The sequence below is a fragment of the Macrobrachium rosenbergii genome, chromosome 41 (assembly GCF_040412425.1).
Source record: "Macrobrachium rosenbergii isolate ZJJX-2024 chromosome 41, ASM4041242v1, whole genome shotgun sequence".
Classification (NCBI taxonomy): Eukaryota; Metazoa; Arthropoda; class Malacostraca; order Decapoda; family Palaemonidae; genus Macrobrachium; species Macrobrachium rosenbergii.
The window spans coordinates 84,233,203-84,252,613 of NC_089781.1; the positions used below are offsets into that span (position 1 = coordinate 84,233,203).

The window sequence follows — 19,411 nt, forward strand, 5'->3', positions numbered from 1 at the left end:
TGAAGTATCTAGACGATCGTTTAACTGGCCTCCTCTCCAGAGGAGCTAGTAAGAGCGATGGAATTCTATGGAATTCTTAACATATTCAGGTAAGCGGATTCTCTCTCTTCTGCTGAGGGTTTTCACAGATAGAAGGGTTCCCGTCCAGCAGGGAACGGCCAGTACCAGCTCAGAGAAGCGCCTGTTGGATCGTTTGTGGTAGTCAGAAATGCATCTGACAGGGGAAAGGTCTGTCAACTCCCCTCTTCCTGACGTTCATCTGTACACAGATGCCTCAGATCAAGGTTGGGAAACAACCTTGGAGGAATCCAGGCCTCGTAACGAGAGTAGTCAATAAATCTTTGGGAAAATCAATGCTGTAAAGGAAGCCCTCAGTTGTTCTCAGTCTTAGTGCACTACAGAGTAGTGGCTATGTTTAGCGACAACGTAATTGCCGTGTCATATCTGAAGAACTCGGAGGGGAACAGGCTCAACAGAACTTAATACTATACTATAGTACATAGTCCTTAGGGGTGCGAAGAACGAGTGTCTCTTCTTCCCCAATTTATATCGGGAGTCCCAAAGTACGGACAGATTCGCTAGGTCGCTCTCGTTCAGGTATTAGGGGGAGAGTGGATTTTGACTCTGGAAGTAATATGTCAGGCTCTCTGGAAGTGACCAGCAACTGTCGACTTATTCACGACATGATTAAACCATCGTCTTCCGGATTATTTCTCTCTAAGGGTGTTCCCATTTCAATAGTCACGAAGGTGACGTCACAAGTTGGAATCACATGCCAGTGTACGCCTTTCCTCCTTCTGGTCTCATTAATCCGGTAATAGGGAAATTGCGGGAGAAGGTCAAGACAACCTTGATTCTAATAGCTCCATGCTCGCCATAACACGCTTGGTTTCCGGAACTCCTAGAGCTCCCTATGGAAGTTCTGTTGTCCCTAACAATGCGAAACTACTGCTTCTCAGACGACCGCATTCTTTCTGTTATTATCCAAACCCTCGCATGCTGGACCTAGTTGCAGGGCAACTGTAGAGAAAGCCGCTAAACAGTCCGGACTCCCTAAAACTGTGCCTAAATAGTTTTCTTTTAGATTAAGTCATCCCGTAAGCCTTACCAGATTCAGCTAGAAATGGTATAGAAGTTAGTGTGTAAGGAAGGTCATTCCATCTCTAGACCTTCCGTAGCCAAAATAGTGGATTTTCCTTTATTCCTCCGGAAAATCAAGAGTCTTTCGTATTCGGCCATTGCTGACTACCGCTCAACGATTAGCGGTATATTCAGTTTCCACATTCCTGAAGTTTCAAGTAGTAAGATAATCTTTGATTAAGTTCTTGTAAGATTGAACGTCCTGTTTTTGCCGACTCGGGTCCCCTTCGTGGGACTTATTGGAAGTATTTCAATATTTATCTTGCTTTCCTCTGCCTTTGAACCTATTGAAACTATAACATTAAGACACTGAGAAGTTGCCTTTTCTTACGGCTTTAGCTTCAGCTAAAGGGTTGGGCGAGCTTCAGGCAGTTTCTAGGTTGGGTTCCTGTGCGAGAATGATACATATTTGTCTGTCTTCCGGAATTTGTGGCGAAGACAATGTCGGAGGTTAAAATTCTGCCTCGTTCGTTTAATGTTCTTTATCTGCAAGTGGTCATTACTGGTAATCCAGCGGAGATACCTCTATGTCCGGTGGGAGCATTAAAGTCTATTTATCAAGAGTTGCGAAACTCCTTCCACTTCCGTACACACTTGTCTCTCTGCGAATCCTTCCCGTCCGCTGTCATAGAATGTGATTAGTTACTTTCGGAGGGCTTCTCAGGGTTGTTCTTCATCGTCTTCAGCTCTGTATTTTCCTGACCGCACAATATTCGAAGTATGTCCAATTCATCTTCCTTTTCCCAGGAATTATTTACTGCCGTCTATTCTGGAAGCAGCTACTTGGAAGTCCGTCTCAGTGTTTACTCATTTTACTTAGAGATGTTCGATTCGCCTCACAGCGTTTAGCGGCGAAGTCTATTATGTAGGGTGCGTTCATTTAGCTGAGGGGGTATTAACGTGGAGGTTCAGAGGGTTATTCTCTTAAGGGGGGTTTTACATGGTCAAAAGGTTCGTTGAACGCGGTTCGACAGACCTGTGTTTGAAGTGATGTTCGAACGTATGAATGGGGTATTTGGTTGTCGAACACATTGTCGAACGGTTTGAAGAAAGTCTGTTTGAGCCTGACTTTGTGGGCGGGGCTTCATTGTCCACAAACCGTTTGAATATGAGAACGCACGTCGAACATCAAACTTCAGTTTATAGTTGTAGTAGTAACAACAGTAGTAACACCAATGACTCTGAGATCATGAGATGTTGCACTATTTTGCATGTGTAGCGGCAAAGTCTATTATCTAGGTGCGTTCATTTAGCTGAGGTGGTATTCGCTAAGTGCGGAGGGTTATTCTCTTAGGCCACGTTAGCGGCGAAGTCTATTATCTAGGGGCATTTATTTAGCTGATGCGGTATTTGCATAGTGAAGAGATTCTTAGGTTAACCAGATAGAAGAATTCCTTTTAGTCTTTAGAATTCTTAGGCACAGTAATAATATAATCACATGAACTTAGGTTTAGTACGTTTTAAGTATCTTAGTCTTCAATAGTTTCCCTACGAGAGTCCAAGGGGGTACTCTAGTAGGCTAGGCTATTTCGTTGGCACCGAGATATTGCTTCGCTTGTCGATCGTCGGACCTTATCCGGAGGATCAGCGGCTCGGCACACTGCTTTATTTCCCTCCATACATGAGAGGCTATAAATAGCCACATGGGAGGTCACCATACTCCTCCATACATGAGAGGTTCTGAAGAACCACATGGGAGGTCGACGGACTGAGACAGTACTGACCTGACGGGCGATCACAGTACTCTCCATCATGTCTCATCACCAAAAGCAACGATTGATAAGGTGAGTGTTTAACTACATAGGTATCCTAGCTGAGAGTACTGACCTGACTAGATCAAAGTACTCTCCAACATGTCTCTTCACTGAAACCATTGATTGATATGGTGAGTGTTTGGCTAAATGGATATCTTATGCAGAGCAGATTGGTGAGCTACCATCTCTGCGGTTGTCAAAGGGGCGTGCAATAGAATTGATCCCTCCTCCTCTAAATGTTGTTAATCGGGCTAATTCAGGTGTTCAGGGAGTGTATTGCAGTATGAAGTTTTCATAATAAAACTAATATTGTAATACTTAACTGAACACCTGAATGATTCCCACCCTCCTTCCCCACATCAATTTTGACCTTGAATAAAGCAATTGACGAAAATGGAGCGTGTCGGCGCACACCTGTGTCAGCGTTGCCAACCATTTGTTATGGTAGCTCAAGTGACAAGATTTTACCTGCAGCGTTGGTAACGCTGGTTGTTAAAATTCCCACTATAGTGGGATGGGTAGTTGAGAGTTGTTTGGGCTAGTGGGATTAAGGGCTAATTCAGGTGTTCAATATTAGTTTTATTATGAAAACTTCATTTAGCCCTTCAGACCCCAGCTACAGTATTTTCCCTATACAGTACTCCTCTTAAATTTCTTGTGGTCTCTTTATGCTTAGCTACACAATTTTTTTGTGTCCATTGCCACATTTCATCGAGATAGACTAATTTATGTAAACTGGCATCACAACAGCTATGGTCACTGATGCCAGTCTCATTAAAAACAAATATTTTGGTTGGTCCTGAAAAATTCTAGACATGAATTACAGTACAGTATTAAGGCATAGTATGCTAACTGTATTATTCTCTTGTGTATTTACGATTGTTTAATGCACCTTTTATTTACTGTCATCCTGCTTCTGAGCATTATAGTAATGTTTTTTAGAACTGGTGCAATGATTTCAAATTGTTATGCTGCATACTCTGCTTAAGCCCAAGTTAGCTTTGTTTTATCTTAGTCATTTACATTACTGTACTGGATTGATTTACTTTTTATTTATTTTTTTTTACATTATTTTACTTTGATATTAAAATTCTAGAGGTACTTTACAGTTATGTGGGTTTCACTAATTTGGGTCCATTATGAGTTGTTTTTGTTTTTCAGGATTATTACTTTTACATTTCAGTGATGTAATTTGATAATAAAATAATACACTATAAAGGGATATAAATATGCTCTGGCAAAGTAAACAACAATACACTCAAGATGTATTTATTTCATCATGCCTCTGATAGGCCAACACTGGAATAGGAAACATTGAAAAATACTAAACCTGGCTACATCACTTGTAGCTAGTAAAGTTACATGTTATCACTTAAGTTGTAAAATCAACTTCAAAACATCAGAGCAAAATTTAACCCTAAAAATGAAAAAATGGGTCAACTGCTTGATTTATATAATATGCTTTTACTGTATAACAACACTTCAAAAATACTGTTGAATACCAAAAACTATCCCACATAATTTCATAACTGCCTCTTGGCTTAAAAAACTCAAAAATATTTGAAACCACTATTGTTTTCTTGAGCACCTGGCAAAGTTCACACAAAGTAAAAACCAATAATGCTTACAAAAGTGTAAAATCCCTACAAATTGCTAAATTAGCTAACAACTCATCTACATAAAACTATCACCACATGGTATGACAAACTGCTTCAGCATAAGTAAACCTTGGGGTGAATAAATATTGATATAATCAATAAAACATATTTTTTAAATATGTTATGAACAGATGATGTTAAATGCTGATTTTCCAGACATTATCATCATCATAATCTTCTGAAATGTTTGAAAGTTTTACATCAAGAATTATTAAAACTAAGCTTGCATACGACAACTCATTTTGTCTTGTATTTCCTGAAAGAAATATTTGTGTACTAATACTTGTAAATGCCGTATTAACAAGTGATACAAGTTCAATAATGATCACAACATGAGCAACACTGTTAATCAGAATCAACATTAAGGGCAGTTTTACTACAACTTGACTGCCTTTGGTACAATAACGCAGTTATTTCACAACCATTAATGTCAAGGGAACAACTTTTAATATTCAATATTAGTTTAAATAGTTTAAAAACAAATCCCTGAATAATAAACTACCAAAATTAACAGAATAAAAAATTTAGTTTTCCTCCTCTTCCCATATACAGTAATTTTAATTTTTATAAACCCTGATACAGTGATACAGTGATGCATAAAATTCTTGTTATATATATATATATACATATATATATAATATATATATACACATACATATATACATATATATTATATATATATAATACTGTATATATATATATATATATATATATATATATATATATATATATATACAGTATATATATATACATATATACATATATAAATTTATTTTATGTGCCACTTCTTCGGATGTTAACTCGTAAAAATTAATGGTTGGAATAAATACAATGCATTGTGCCAAATATGGGCACCAAAACAAATTTACCTACAACTACTACTGAAAGAAATATACAGTTAAAAGCGTACTTCTTCATTTGTACAATGTGAGTAAAAACCTCGGTATATCTTAAGTATGTATGGAACATTTTAATTTCAAAATAAAATTTTAATAATTTCACTATAAAGTACTACCATACAGACCTACTTAAGGAGCACAGCTACCACAAAATAATTAAATATACACATTAATGTGGCATATAACCATTCATATAATGGATGTGTGACATCTATACAATTGCACATAAATGCAGAGATGAATATGATACAAATCTGAAAATCATAAACTGGTGAAATATGAGATGAAAATGAAATGATACTATATATACATAATTATATTTTGATGATTGTACTAGGACATGATGTTAACATTACAGTAAGCAAAAGAAAATATACGACTATAAATTATAAGATACAAAAGACTTTTTGTATGGTTACAGCAAGAGTTCACTGCTTCACATGTAGCAACAGTGAAAAAGTCAACATTGGTTGCTTCAAATTCATAGCACCAGTATTACAAATACGGTTAATTACAGTAAACACAGAACTCTCAACTTCAGTGCAACTGTGCACATTCTAAAAAATGTACATAAAAAGTGAAAGCCACTAGTAATACGTACAAGATATTTCTTATTCTTAACATCATATGTCTCATGGAAATATCTTGACCTGTTATTTTCCAAATTTTCCAAATTTGTACTTTTATTTTATACAAAGAACTGAAATGTTTAAATTATTACCAATACATGACAATTAAAATTTGGTCTAGACATTAATTATCATTTCAGTTTCAAAATATTTTCCACACTCAATGACATGAATCAAGTGATTCAGAAGCACCGGTCTTATACGCTACTACACTTAAACTTTCACAACATATGGTTAAATGAACACATTGCATTTGCAAGTCCTGTAGCTGGTGTAGTTCACTTAATAGTTTATTGTCCAGTATTGCTTCACTATCCTGACAGTACAGTACATGTAATGATCGTTGTCTGGTTTAGATTTTTAATGGAATTACACATACTGCCTAGCTGGACAGATGTCATTGCTTTATATGCCCATTTAAGAGGAACAAGGTAATACATGCACTTTACTGTCTATATTACTATTTCCACCAAGTTCTAGTTAGAAGAAGGATTATTGGTGTTCGGACCATCGACAAGCATCTTCATTAAATAGTTATCCAGAGGTGTATCTCCTATTAACTGGAAGACCAAAAAAAAAGACAATTTAAACATTTTGCTCATCTAACCTAGTATATGATTAAAAACTGACAACTAGTTTGAGCTAGTTAACTACAAAGATAAAAAGAATGGAGAGAACATCTTTCATGTCTAACACCATCAAGGGAAAAGCTGACTTCAAGTTAAAAGCTCATTATGAAAGACGTTTAAAGATCCTTGATGTAAGGTGTAAGATAATTTTATATTTTTTTAGGGTGCCATTTCAAATAATTCTTTGACTGAAAACTGCACTAATGCAGACATGAATATCAGAATATACAAAGTTTGAGGATACATAAGTTAAACGTTATAAAGAATGTTAAAAAAATGATTTACATTTTCAAAAATCATTTGGGTTATTTATTAAATACCTAACCCCCTGTAAACGGTGTATATTAACAGTTTTTCTTGCTGGTAACTACTAAGCAATGCTTATAGAAAAAAAAGTCACCTCTATAACATGTAAAGATATGACAGAGCAAACTTACGAAAACAGATTATAATTCTAGGCTGTCAGCATGTACAGGGAGACATTTGCAATATTCTGAATAGGAGTATTCTAAAGAAATTTGCCAATTTTTGTAAAAATTGCTTCACCATCAGTACATTACTGTAAGCCAAACTTGTAACAACTCGACATGATAATTACATTGTACTTACCTTAAATAAGAAGAGATACTCGAGACATTTTAGGCCTATAGATCTGAGAGCTGGTAACCGTAACAAGAGTTTTGCAAAACGACCTGGTTCATGTGGGTAGGTTGTGCGAGTGTATTCCTCTAAAGCTGCATATACTTTTTCTCGTAGAATTTCAACTTCATTACATGCAATTAGTCCTTTGGCATCTGGAATATGAATTGCATTTTAATTATTTCAATTATTTTAAAACCAAAATGAAAGGTCCTCTCCATGTGTGTTTAATCTCTGCATATCTGCCAAATCTATAACAACAACAATGAGATAACACCATTTCTCCCATTACAGATATCAAATATAATTTTTTTCGTTACGCAGAATTCTAAGTCAATTACATAGGTTCATGATTGATAAAGTTTTTTTATGCCATAACAAGAAACGAATCAGATTTTCTATCAACATGGTATCTCATTTTGGCGCTGTTGCCAATATTTCAAACAGCTCCACGTGCCTTTAAATCCATGGATAAGCAGCTTAAGACTGTCTCCAAGGGCCATGTTCAATGGTCACGGTATGTTTGGAGGCATTTCCCCTTTCTACAAATATCTTGGTTTCTTAATATCATAGGTAAAGAATAAAATTTGTAGTTTGAAAAACGAACAAGAAATATATCTCCTATTTCTATATAGCATTAATTAACTATTTTTAAGTATCTAATTTTGTAATAATGATAAATGTACATCTACAAGTACCAACAAAACAGTTAAGATTAAGGTGGCCTTGTGCCAGCACAGGATATTGGAGAAAGCACCAATTCATTATAGAAACAACTTACCCCTTCAGTTACTTAGATGTAAATACTGTATGATGTTTCTTGTCTAGATGAAAATGTTAAATATTTATAAATGGGCTATATACAGAACGGTAAATCTTTGTAAAAAATAAGAAAAATATGTTATTGTGGAGAAGAAATGGACTGAAGACAAATCCTAAGCAGGGCAGAATAGGAAGATTAAAATACCTGGAAATGAAAAACAACCCCTATAATCCTATAATTATAGCCTATATCATACGTTTGTCTCAAAGACATTCACAGATCTGTCAAGTTGTTGTTTTGTAAAATCGGCAACAGGGCAGATCTTTAAACACCACGCCAGAGAGGTCTCTTCGTCATGGGTCGAGTATAGTACAATTATAAAAGATAGTTTAGCATACTACTCAGATAAAAATGTTCACACTCACAGGGATGGCCTGAAGGGTTTTGCATAAAAGTAATAAACATGATTCATATAATAAATCTTCATAGATACTTTACCATAGACTGAAAATTTCAAATACATTTATTTATTATTGAAACATTGCTACTTATTTTTAATGAAATGTTACTTTTCCCTGGGGATGATTCACCGCTCAAAGATAGGACATGTTCACATATACTTCTCTTGAAGGTAAACTTTTTAAAATTATATTTTCAAATTTCAGAGTTTAATGCAGTTGGTTTCATTTCTCTTTTGATTCTGCACAAATGTTCAACTAAATTATTAGTTGCTAATGACTGGAAGGTGTTTGCTAATACCAAAATTATTATTATTAACTAGTTTAGCTGGACCACTGAGCTAATTTACATAGCTCTCTCAAGGCTGGCCTAAAGGATTTGCCCCTATTATTAAGGTTTAGATTTTATATATTAAATTCCAGTTTTCTAAAAATTTTACACTGGATTAATTGAAAATTATGGACAATGGCAAAATTTCTTTAGTTGATTGATGACATTTACTGTTAACTATACTTTGGACACTGACACAAAATGTTTAACTGTTATTGATTCTCTACATTCTGTACATAAAAGGATTGGATCATGTGGGCTATTCATCAAATATCTTTGGATCAAATGAGAGTGACCAATTCTAAGAAGAGACAAGTTATTTGTCATTCTTTTTGATATGATGAATTACATGATCCAACATTGGGCTTGATCTGTTTTGATTTGTTACTATCAGGTTCATTATTCCAGATTCTGCCATTCACTGATTAAAATGGGTTTCAGGGCTGTTATATAGTATCACTAACAGGATCATCTACATATGATCATGTCATAGTAGTTGCAGCATTGTTGCTGTACTGTATTGGCTTTATTTCCTTTAACCCCTTAATGGACTAACCTGAGATATCTTGTGGTCAGTGTTCTAAAAATTTTGGACTTACCACGCCACGAGATATCTCGTTATATAGTTAAATACTAATATAGGACTAATAAGAGATGTCTCATGATCCACAGTGTTGTTTTAAGGCTTCATGTGTTATAAGTTTGGCAGTGGTACTTGCTGCTGGAAAAGTCGTGAGTTATCGAGAATGACTTTGTTTTTTTCGCACCAACTGCGCGTCATTAGTAGCACTTCAATGGTCATCCTGTTTGTTTGTTTATTGGTTTTTTTGCTTCTTTTTGCCTGTTTTTAGGTAAGTTTGGTTGTTTTATTTGTCATCCTAGACTGTTTATATGTTAATACAGTACTGTATTACTGACTTATCACGTTGCTGTTGTGTCTTTTGTTAGCTAATCCCTTGACTATTTTGTGATACGCCGAGTAACTGGCGATCTTGAGAGTTCATTCGTTTGTTTTATATCTTCTTTTTGCCTGCTTTTAGCTAAGTTGATTGTTTTATTTGTCATCTTAGACTGTTTAAATGTTACATTACTGATTTATTACGTTGATGTCGCATTTTTGTTAGCTAATCCCTTGACTATTCTGTGATACGTCGAGTATAATTTATTTTGTCTTTTACGCTGAGTATGTACCATTACTAGCTCTCCAGTGGTGACTTTGAGAATCTGTTTGTTTTATTTCTTCTTTTCGACTGTTTATACGATATATTATTGATTATTATGTTGATGTTGCGTAATTTGTTAGTCTCTTGACTTACTTTATTTATTATTTCAGCCCAGTTATGGCAAGTTACCATGACGACAGTGATACTAAAGTATCATTTACTGATCTTGAAATGCCTATTTTCAAAATTACTAAAACTAAGCCTAGAAGATATCCCATGATAGAAGAAAATACGTATAATTCGTACGAGATACAGTAGCTCGTTAATGACCATAAAAAAGGTCTCAAATTGAGTTTCTAAAAATCACTATTTTAATAAAATAATAATAATTTTATGTTGAAATTAAGAAGTATAGTGTCTAAACAACTTATATTTTCAATTAAGTAAAATAATTGGAATCTATTTTGACACAATTATGTTAAAAAATAGGTCCTTCAAGGGGTTAATGCCTACATGAGCAGGAATCCAACTTATTTCTACATTTTTACCAACTACTGATTTTTTTTTATCAATTATCCTAAGTAAGGCATATGGCCATAAAGCAGACAACTACAAACACAAGATTTTGAAATTTCTTAGTACTGTACAGTATTAGTGAAGATTTAATTACAGTACCTGTATAAATTTTATATGGCTGATTGTTACATTTTGCATTTAGTAAGTGTTAGCTGTAACTTAATTTGCTCTGACCTGAAAATCTGCATCATATACCATAATTTTCTTCACACATAATTTTGTTTTTTCACAAGATGGCAATTTCTAAGTTGTCACCTTCACAATTTCAAGATTATGTTTAAGAACAAATGACTTGTAAAGGAACTTTTGTTTTTTACACGCTGTAAACAAATTCCAAATGGAACACTTATCTTTGAGGAGATACTGATCTCTAGGATGTAACCAAGTCTGTAACCCATTTATATTCCACTGAATAATAAATCTGTTGGATGTGTTACCAAATTTTTATGGATTATCAAAGGTATATTTTATCATTTGACTTACATTACAAGTAGATATCTTGATTTTTTTATTTTCATAAATTCCATTTTTGAACTGAGCTTGGTTGGTTGTGTCATTTTTAAGGTCACTAATTTGAAGTTTTTCTAAAAATTGTCCAAAATAAATATTTTCTCCAAAATGTATCAGATGAATGGCATAAATGTAGCCATTGTCTCTTGTTTTGCATTTGCTTTGATGTCTTTGTTAGGTACATCCACTACTGCAGTAAAACATGTCATAGAAACACATCAGCAGTTTATTGCACATACATCACAAGGTTGAATAAGAGTCAGCAACTTTTTGGTATTGTCAAGTGCTTCAAACGATTAAATAGCATTTCCCAAAGCTCTGTTATCCACCTAAGGCCATTCAGCTGTATTTAACCTGTTTGTGATATATATTGCTGGAGTGTTTATGATGTTTTGTTGTGTGGACGCGCTCTTACAAAGTATTCACTTTCACTGTGAATTTTTGTGTGAAGTGCTAATTATACTTGTAGTAATTGTTGGTGAGGAACTTTATCACCTCTTTCTTATTCTGATTTACAGTTGTGTGTGAAAGGTTTAATTACCGCTTTCTTATTTCCATTTACAGTTTTACTTGACGTTGATACACAAACTGACAGTTTTACTTGATGTTGATACACAAACTGTTTTATCTTGTTGGGTCTTGTCACTCTTTTGGAACAGATAAAGACATCTGTTCGAGGATGTCTGTCCTCCCCTTTCTGACACCAATACTGTTCCTGACTTACTCTCTAGATTTGTGGAAATCTTGGGTCTTGTTGGCAGGGTTGGGAGCAATAGTAGAGAAAAGTGGTATTGAGGTTGTAGACCATTGGTCTCACCTTTTACTTGTGGACAAGGCAGCCAGGGGCTGTAGACCAGTCATCAACCTCTCAGCATTAAATAACTATGTTCAACAGACTGTGTGAATGGTGTTGGATTCCATCTGAGAGGGCAACTTCTTGCTTTCAACAGATCTTCAGGATTCATAATTTCCAAATACCCATTCAAGGAATCTTGGAAGTACCTCTACATTATCTACAATGAGAGTGTTCCAGTTTGAGGCTCTGTGCTTTGCACTGGCAACCACTCCTCAGGTATTTACTCAGATATTTACCCTAGTCTCGACCCATTCAAAGGGTATTTGCATTCTACATTACCTAGACAGTACAGTTGTTTAGTCCTAGCTTCCTACTAGGAAGAACTTAAGAGACAGGGATTATGCTAGCTTTTTGTTTCAAATGATGTCCAACCTCCTTCCAAAGAAGCAGATATTTGGATATGTACTTGGACATGGTAACAGTAAAAGTGTGTCAGGTGGGCTCTCATCTAAGCAACCTCTGAGAGGTAGCAGCACAGTTCCTGTTGCAACAGGAATGACCCTCTCAGCTGGGGCAGGTGATCCTAGGTCATCTATAGTCATTTAGGAAACTTGCTCCCCACAAGCAGAGCCACCTCTAGTCACTTCAGTGGCAACTGGCGTAGAATTGGGCTTCCTCTCAGGATCCTCCTTCTCAAATCATGGAAGTAAGAGAAAACCTTGCATGGTGGCTATATGCTCTGGAGATGCTTCTGTTTGTGAGCATATTTTAGAAGTGATGGGGTTTACATCCAAGAGAAGAGTTCATTTCAGGTGTGTGTGTGGAATATTCTCTCCAATGACCTTAGTTGGTGGGGGCAAATAATGGGGGCAGAGAGGTTGTTCAAGTTACGAGTCCTCATGATTGATCTGTTGGCAACCAGTTTATTCAGTCTTCTGTTTCCCAATCCCAGACCCAGGGTCAGCAATGGAGGATGTATTCCAAAATCCCAGGTACAATCTGGATGTAATCATCTGTCCACTTTTCAACTCAGGTTTTCAGATGACTTTTGGTGGTTCCGACTTTTGGTGGTTCCCCATTGGCCATACAACCAAGTGGTATGCAGATCTACTGACAGAATTGCCCACCTCCCTGTGTCGACCACCAAGCAGTTCAGTCCCCCTCCAATTTATGGGTGGAGGTTATCTAGTGTGATTGTGAAAGAGAGGCTTTTCTCACAGGGCAGTGAGAAAGATGTCTGGATATCTCAGTTGTTTCTCTTGCAACATGTACCAAGGAAAGTGGGCCATCTTCTGCAGTTGGTGTTGCAGGAGGGGGTACTCTGCCATCAGAGTACGGGTTGGTGTTGCAGGAGGGGTACTCTGCTGTCAAAGTATCTGTTCAGCGAATCACAGATTTCCTCATCAACCTTTATCAAGATGAGCACCTGTAAGTTTCTGCTAAAAAAGGCTATCACTAGCCTTATCTTGGGTCTTCAAACTTCTGGGAGGTTGGATCTTTCTACTGTGGTGGAGTTACCCATGCTCATGAGAAACTTTGAACAGTATTTTCCTCCTCCAGGAGCTTTGGACACTAATGGGAATGTATTGTTAGTGTTATGAAGCCTTACAGGGCCTCCCAATGAACTGCTGCTGTGCTCCTCAGGCAAACACCTAGCACTTTGGACTATCTTCCTCTTAGATTTAGCTTCAGCAAAGAGGGTGGGGGAACTGCATGGCCTTTCATATCTCGTTCAGCACTTGGAAGGGCAGGGATCTAGCTCTTTTCTCTTAAGACTTAGAACCCTTCAGTTCCAGATGTGAAGTTCAAAAGTGTCTCAATTCCTTACCTCCAAAAATTTGTTGTGGAGACCCAGAGAAGGTGCTGCTGTGCCCAGTCAGTGTCTATAAGTGCTATCTGAAAAGGACCCACTCCTTGAGCCTGGAGTGCTGGAGACTTTTCATTGGTACAGGCAGACACATGGAGGAGGTCTCTGTGAACACCCTTTCCTTCTGGTTTCATGGGGTTATCAAGCAGTCCTGCCATTCCTCACCTGAGGAGTCTGTCCTCCGTTCTTACTCAAAAGTAAACAAAGTTTGGTGTTTTAGGTAATAAGGGCAGGTGTTTGGCAAAGGATGTTGACCAGGTAATAAGGGCAGGTGTTTGGCAAAGGATGTTGACCACAAGTGCCTGGACAATTTCTCTTTGGGACTGGTGTCTGCTCAACAAGTTGTGTTGTAACACAGTCCCATCTAAGTACTTAAGCTTGGTATGTCCTTGTCAGAAGTGAGAACAAGGAGTGAATAGCTCTCACTTCCTTTCCTTTTCCTCTTCTGGGGGTGTGTCCAGGCTGAGATACAAGCCAGAATTAAGATATATAAGGGCATAACAAGCATCAGTTCCAAGTAGCTTAGAATGCATTACTCTATCTTTTCTCTTTTAACAAGGATAAGAAAGGACACAGCTTTTTCTGAACCAATTACTTAGTAATAGCCAAATAAAACAGCTCACCAACTTGCCACCTCCCATGGCAGATGTCATGGTTCTCCTAAATAATATTGTTCCTTATCAAGTTCCCTCTTGTTTTTCTGGGATCTTAGGTCCCGAGTCCTACCGCTCATCTACTTTTCACCTTTTCTAGCTGGGACTACCCCCTTCCTCCTAATGGATAAGTCTCCATATATAAAAGGCTATGATTGTACTATAGGGGCTTTTTCTTTGACAAAATTGGCGCAGGATGGGTATAGTAACTTTTCCTTCAGTTTTAATATAGTGGGGTGACTTAATAGTTGTATGCTGTTCATTAATATTATTATTTCTCGTTGCTTATATTTTTATCATGAACTAAATTTGTCTTACAATGTTTGTCTTACAGGAGAGTAAGTTTGTTAAGTTACTTTACACATGCCTGCTAGCAACCTTCATAGAGTACATACTGGGTAAAAATATCAGGTATGACAGTGGTTAAATGACTGTAGGTAATTACATGTATCAGTTAGTCACTATTATCCCTGTGCTTTCTACACACACCTATTTCATCATTGTTAAAAGCTGTCAATATTGTTGTACCTGCATGAGGCAACAACCTTCCAAGTCCTTGTCTGTATGCAACACAGTGTTATCAGTGCTTAATTGCTTCCCCTGCTGTTGTGTAGCTTGTTTAGCCTCTTGGAATTTACTAGTTTCCTTATGCCTACATGTTGCATGATGTATGCTCAGCACACTACTTCCTTTGCATGCAGTAAGCATCATGTGATGCAGTCCTAGTTTGTTAAGAACTGATGCAATTTATCATGTATATTCAAGAAAATTTAATATGCTGCATGCATGTATCACTGGAATCTCTGAGGCTTAAACAGGAATATTCACTTACTGCAGTTTATTTCTAACTGTTTACTGATAGATGTGATTTAAGCAGGAGACTTGATGCATGATAAAAGCATATGAAATGGGTGACTGGAGTTGCTAGGATTTCTAGTTTTTCTGAGCACTTTTCCATTTCTTTATTCTTGACAATGGCTCTTACCCATAATGACAAGAACAGCACATAAATTGAATTTATGAGCACTCATATATTGAAAGTAAATGAACAAGCTTTCAGTTTGGAACCTATCTACCATTCATGCACTACTTGTCATAATTTAGTAAGGACAAGTGAAAATTAGGGACATAAAAGTTGCATTTATACCAACAGTTCAACCTGAAATGCTGATTTTAATTTTCCCAGAAGACTCATACCAACCCAAATCACCCACTAACACTGTCCTTATATTCATACCCCAATTGCAGTTGGACATTTTAACAAAAAATATATCTTTTAAGATTTTTACACGTATTTCTTTGTTTTATGTACAAATTCAACCAACCTTTTCTGCATCACGGGAGCACTGATTAATTACTGCAGTTACTTGGGGATCATTTCCTGCACTTGTAGTGCCAGGTATTACTCTCCATTTTTTAGTTGTAATTATGAACATGAAGCATATACAAACCAGATTGGCATATTCCCATGAAGCATACGCAAACCAGATCGGTACATTTCCAAACTTCAAAATATGTTACAGAAGTAACAGTTAGGCACTGGTTCAACTGATATACCACCTAAGTTAATTTTCTGCATTCAATACTGCCCATGATTTTACTGATGTAAATTCCCATTCTTTTGCATCCAAAATTAGTTATATGAAAACTTACCAGGATTAAATAAAACGATGGATCGTAAACATCCTAGCTCCGTCTTATCCATTTTCATCTCCTTCATTTTTGCTATAAGTTCTGACAAGACACGGTCAAAGATTGCACCAACACCAGCTTGATGTGCACTACTCCTATGTACCTAGTTTTGATAAGAAAAAAAAAATAAGTTTTCAAAACTGAAACATTGCACTGTACAGTACAATTTAACCATACATAATTACCTTATTACTATACAATGTAGTGATAATTTAGGAACTTTACAATAAACAATAAAATTATGACTCACAATTACTGACTTCAATAAATACAACTCCAAAAACTTCACTGCTATTCCACACTAGTGGTTCTCTTGCTCACTGAGGCTAATAGGTTTGAGAAACTTTTGAAATCAAGTTATCAGAGCCACCATATTTCAATAAAAACCAAAAAACAAAAGGTTAGAGTCAATTTATTACCACTAATCCAGTTGCCAGAACAATGCCATCTTTAACACCCATACTTCTGTGTGAAAAAGCTGCTATGAGTAGTTCATTCCACCCTGTCAAACAAAGTACGTAGTGGTATTAATTTTGAGTAAGTCCTCTATTGAAACACCTATATAACACTATTATATAATCAGTTCTAAATGTTTCAGCTTACAAATTTTTTAGTGTAAAAACTGGGATATATATGCATTCTCATAGCTCTAATGCTTTCCCAGGATGCGAATATTTTTTAAGGGAAATTCCAGTGATTATTATAAAACCTTACCTGCTTTTAAAAGGACGACTTGGTCTTCTACTGGAAGGTCAGTAAAATGTGGAATATGTTTTGCCCATTCAACAAGTTGCACCAAATGTCTGTCAGCTGCCTGGCAAATATTTGTTACAGCATCCTGTTAATGTAAAATTATGGTTTAATTTTCTAGTTAAGAAAGAATAAGGTACCAAACACGTTAAAAATAATAAACTGGCATGTATTCTCCTGTGAAGCCTTGAAAATGGTAAAAATATGCCTTATACAGACTAGGCCGGAAGGAAAAAATTATTCAAAATTTTACAAAATATGGGAACAAAACAGCAAAATTAACAGGCTTCCATATGTACACTCGGCAAGGAAAGTGAGGATACAGTTTTTTTAAATCTTCGGACATATGTTGCTCAATAATGCGACATCTGGCAACTTTAAAGGGGAGGATCTTCCGTCTTATTGTGTTTGTTTTTTGCTTGACCTCTTATAACTTTCAATCATAGTCTACGATAATGAAATCATTGATACTTAAATGCAGTAGTAAGTTTCACAGTATTCGTTCAAGTTGTAATTTGCAACGACAGTTCTGAGCAAAGTAAACATTTTTCGACGTAACTTACCAAGCAACCTTGCACAAATGAATTTATGACACCACATTGAACGGAATGCTTGCATAATCGGAAACGCGATCTTCCATAATGAAATCAAGAGTTAAATTTGAGCAATGTCCAACGAAAAGGAACGAATGCATTGTTGATGAGGAGAGAGAGAGAGAGAGAGAGAGAGAGAGAGAGAGAGAGAGAGAGAGAGAGAGAGAGAGAGAGTGTGTCTGCTGTTGTGTAAGCCTTGGCCTATATGTACTGTAGAGCTAATTTCATTATTTTTTTTCTTTTAGAGAATGAGCGATACTATATTTGTAAAGTATGTTTTAGCAATGGAGAGAGAGAGAGAGAGAGAGAGAGAGAGAGAGAGAGAGAGAGAGAGAGAGAGAGAGAGAGAGAGAGAGAGAGTCTGCTGTTGTGTAAGCCTTGGCCTATATGTACTGTAGAGCTAATTTCATTATTTTTTTCTTTTAGAGAATGAGCGATACTATATTTGTAAAGTATGTTTTAGCAATGGAGAGAGAGAGAGAGAGAGAGAGAGAGAGAGAGAGAGAGAGAGTTGCTGTTGTGTAAGCCTAGGCCTATCGGTAGAGCTACTCATTTCATTGTTTTTTTCTTTTAGAGATTGAGCTACACTATATTGGTATAGTATGTTTTAGTAATGGAGAGAGAGAGAGAGAGAGAGAGAGAGAGAGAGAGAGAGAGAGAGAGAGAGAGAGAGAGAGAGAGAGAGAGAGAGAGAAACTATGGCAACGTCAAGAAACATCCAGTTACTTGTGTTTTCCCCCCGAAGCTCCTGCGCTGCCCTTCACATCATAGAGAACGCCCTTGCGGATTTAAATAGATTTGGTCAACCTACCCTAGGTGTCTCAACATTTACTGCCATTAATTCCAGCTGACTTTTAACACCGTGAAATACAAACATGAATCTGTAAAAATTAAAGAAATTATCATTACCTCATATGATGATGCAATAATAAGCCTGTTCATAACGGAAAACGAGTAAATATTGCCGTTCTGATGAATAGTACTACAGCGAGATATCCACATACTATCTTTTAGATCTCTATGAACGAAGTCATCTGAGAAATTCTGATTACTTCGTACATGCATGGTGTTTTTAAGTATCTGAACGTTTTTGTTTTGTAGACTTAACATATATGATATAATTTGCATTGTATTTTCATATTCTAGAGTAAATTTACCGAGATTATGTTTTCTGTAAGAAAAAAATTGAAATTCGATGAACGAAATCTAATGAAAACTGTATCTTCACTTTTCTTGCCAAGTGTACACTGCAGTTACTTTCTGTGCGTTCACTTTGCTTTGTGCTGCTTGTTTGTCCAACCCATTTAACTTGTTCCAGTTTTCTCTTTTTCATTTTAGAACACATTCTTTGGGGTCATCCATGAATGTGCTATGACCAAGCATTATAGTCAAAAGAAGGAAAACACGAGTAACTCGTCAAGTAAATGCTGACTGAAATATGTTTTGAAAAAACTCTCCAGACTATTCTGAAAAGAGAAGGCACAGACAAAGGGCTACGACTAGTAGAAACTCAGTATTGGGCAAAAATAAAAAATCAAAGAACAGGCCATCCCTAAAAATACTCTATATTTACTTGAGGAGGTATTGCAAAGAACAAGTTGGTACCTTCAGAAGACAAGACAAAGAATATGACTAAAAGGAAGAATAAAAGGAAAAAGAATATATTCTGGACACTAAGATTATCAAAATGTAAATAAAGAAAACAAGAAATTTGTAAATAACTTAGAAAAGCAAAAAGGTATAAGTGGAAGGAAGAGGTATGACTTTCAACTTTAACAGAAATATGGAAAAAGAAAATATAAACTACACTAATGATGAGGCCAATAAGCACAAATGCACCAAATGAGATGGTAACATTCAATATTAGAGGGGGAAACTCAAAACCAGAAATAAGAAAACTGGCTTAATGAA

At 36.2% G+C, this 19,411-nt stretch overlaps 1 protein-coding gene across 1 annotated transcript in view; it reads right to left on the reverse strand.

Annotated features, from left to right (window-relative positions):
• Window positions 1-4,149: 4,149 nt before the first annotated feature.
• Window positions 4,150-19,411, reverse strand: part of LOC136826945 (retinoic acid receptor RXR-alpha-B-like) — a 90,305-nt gene continuing 75,043 nt past the window's right edge. Inside the window, 7 exon segments of the mRNA XM_067084537.1 lie at window positions 4,150-6,640; window positions 7,319-7,346; window positions 7,348-7,384; window positions 7,387-7,503; window positions 16,119-16,260; window positions 16,577-16,659; window positions 16,872-16,995. Of these exon segments, the coding sequence (XP_066940638.1) occupies window positions 6,557-6,640; window positions 7,319-7,346; window positions 7,348-7,384; window positions 7,387-7,503; window positions 16,119-16,260; window positions 16,577-16,659; window positions 16,872-16,995 (615 nt within the window). The 3' untranslated portion in view covers window positions 4,150-6,556.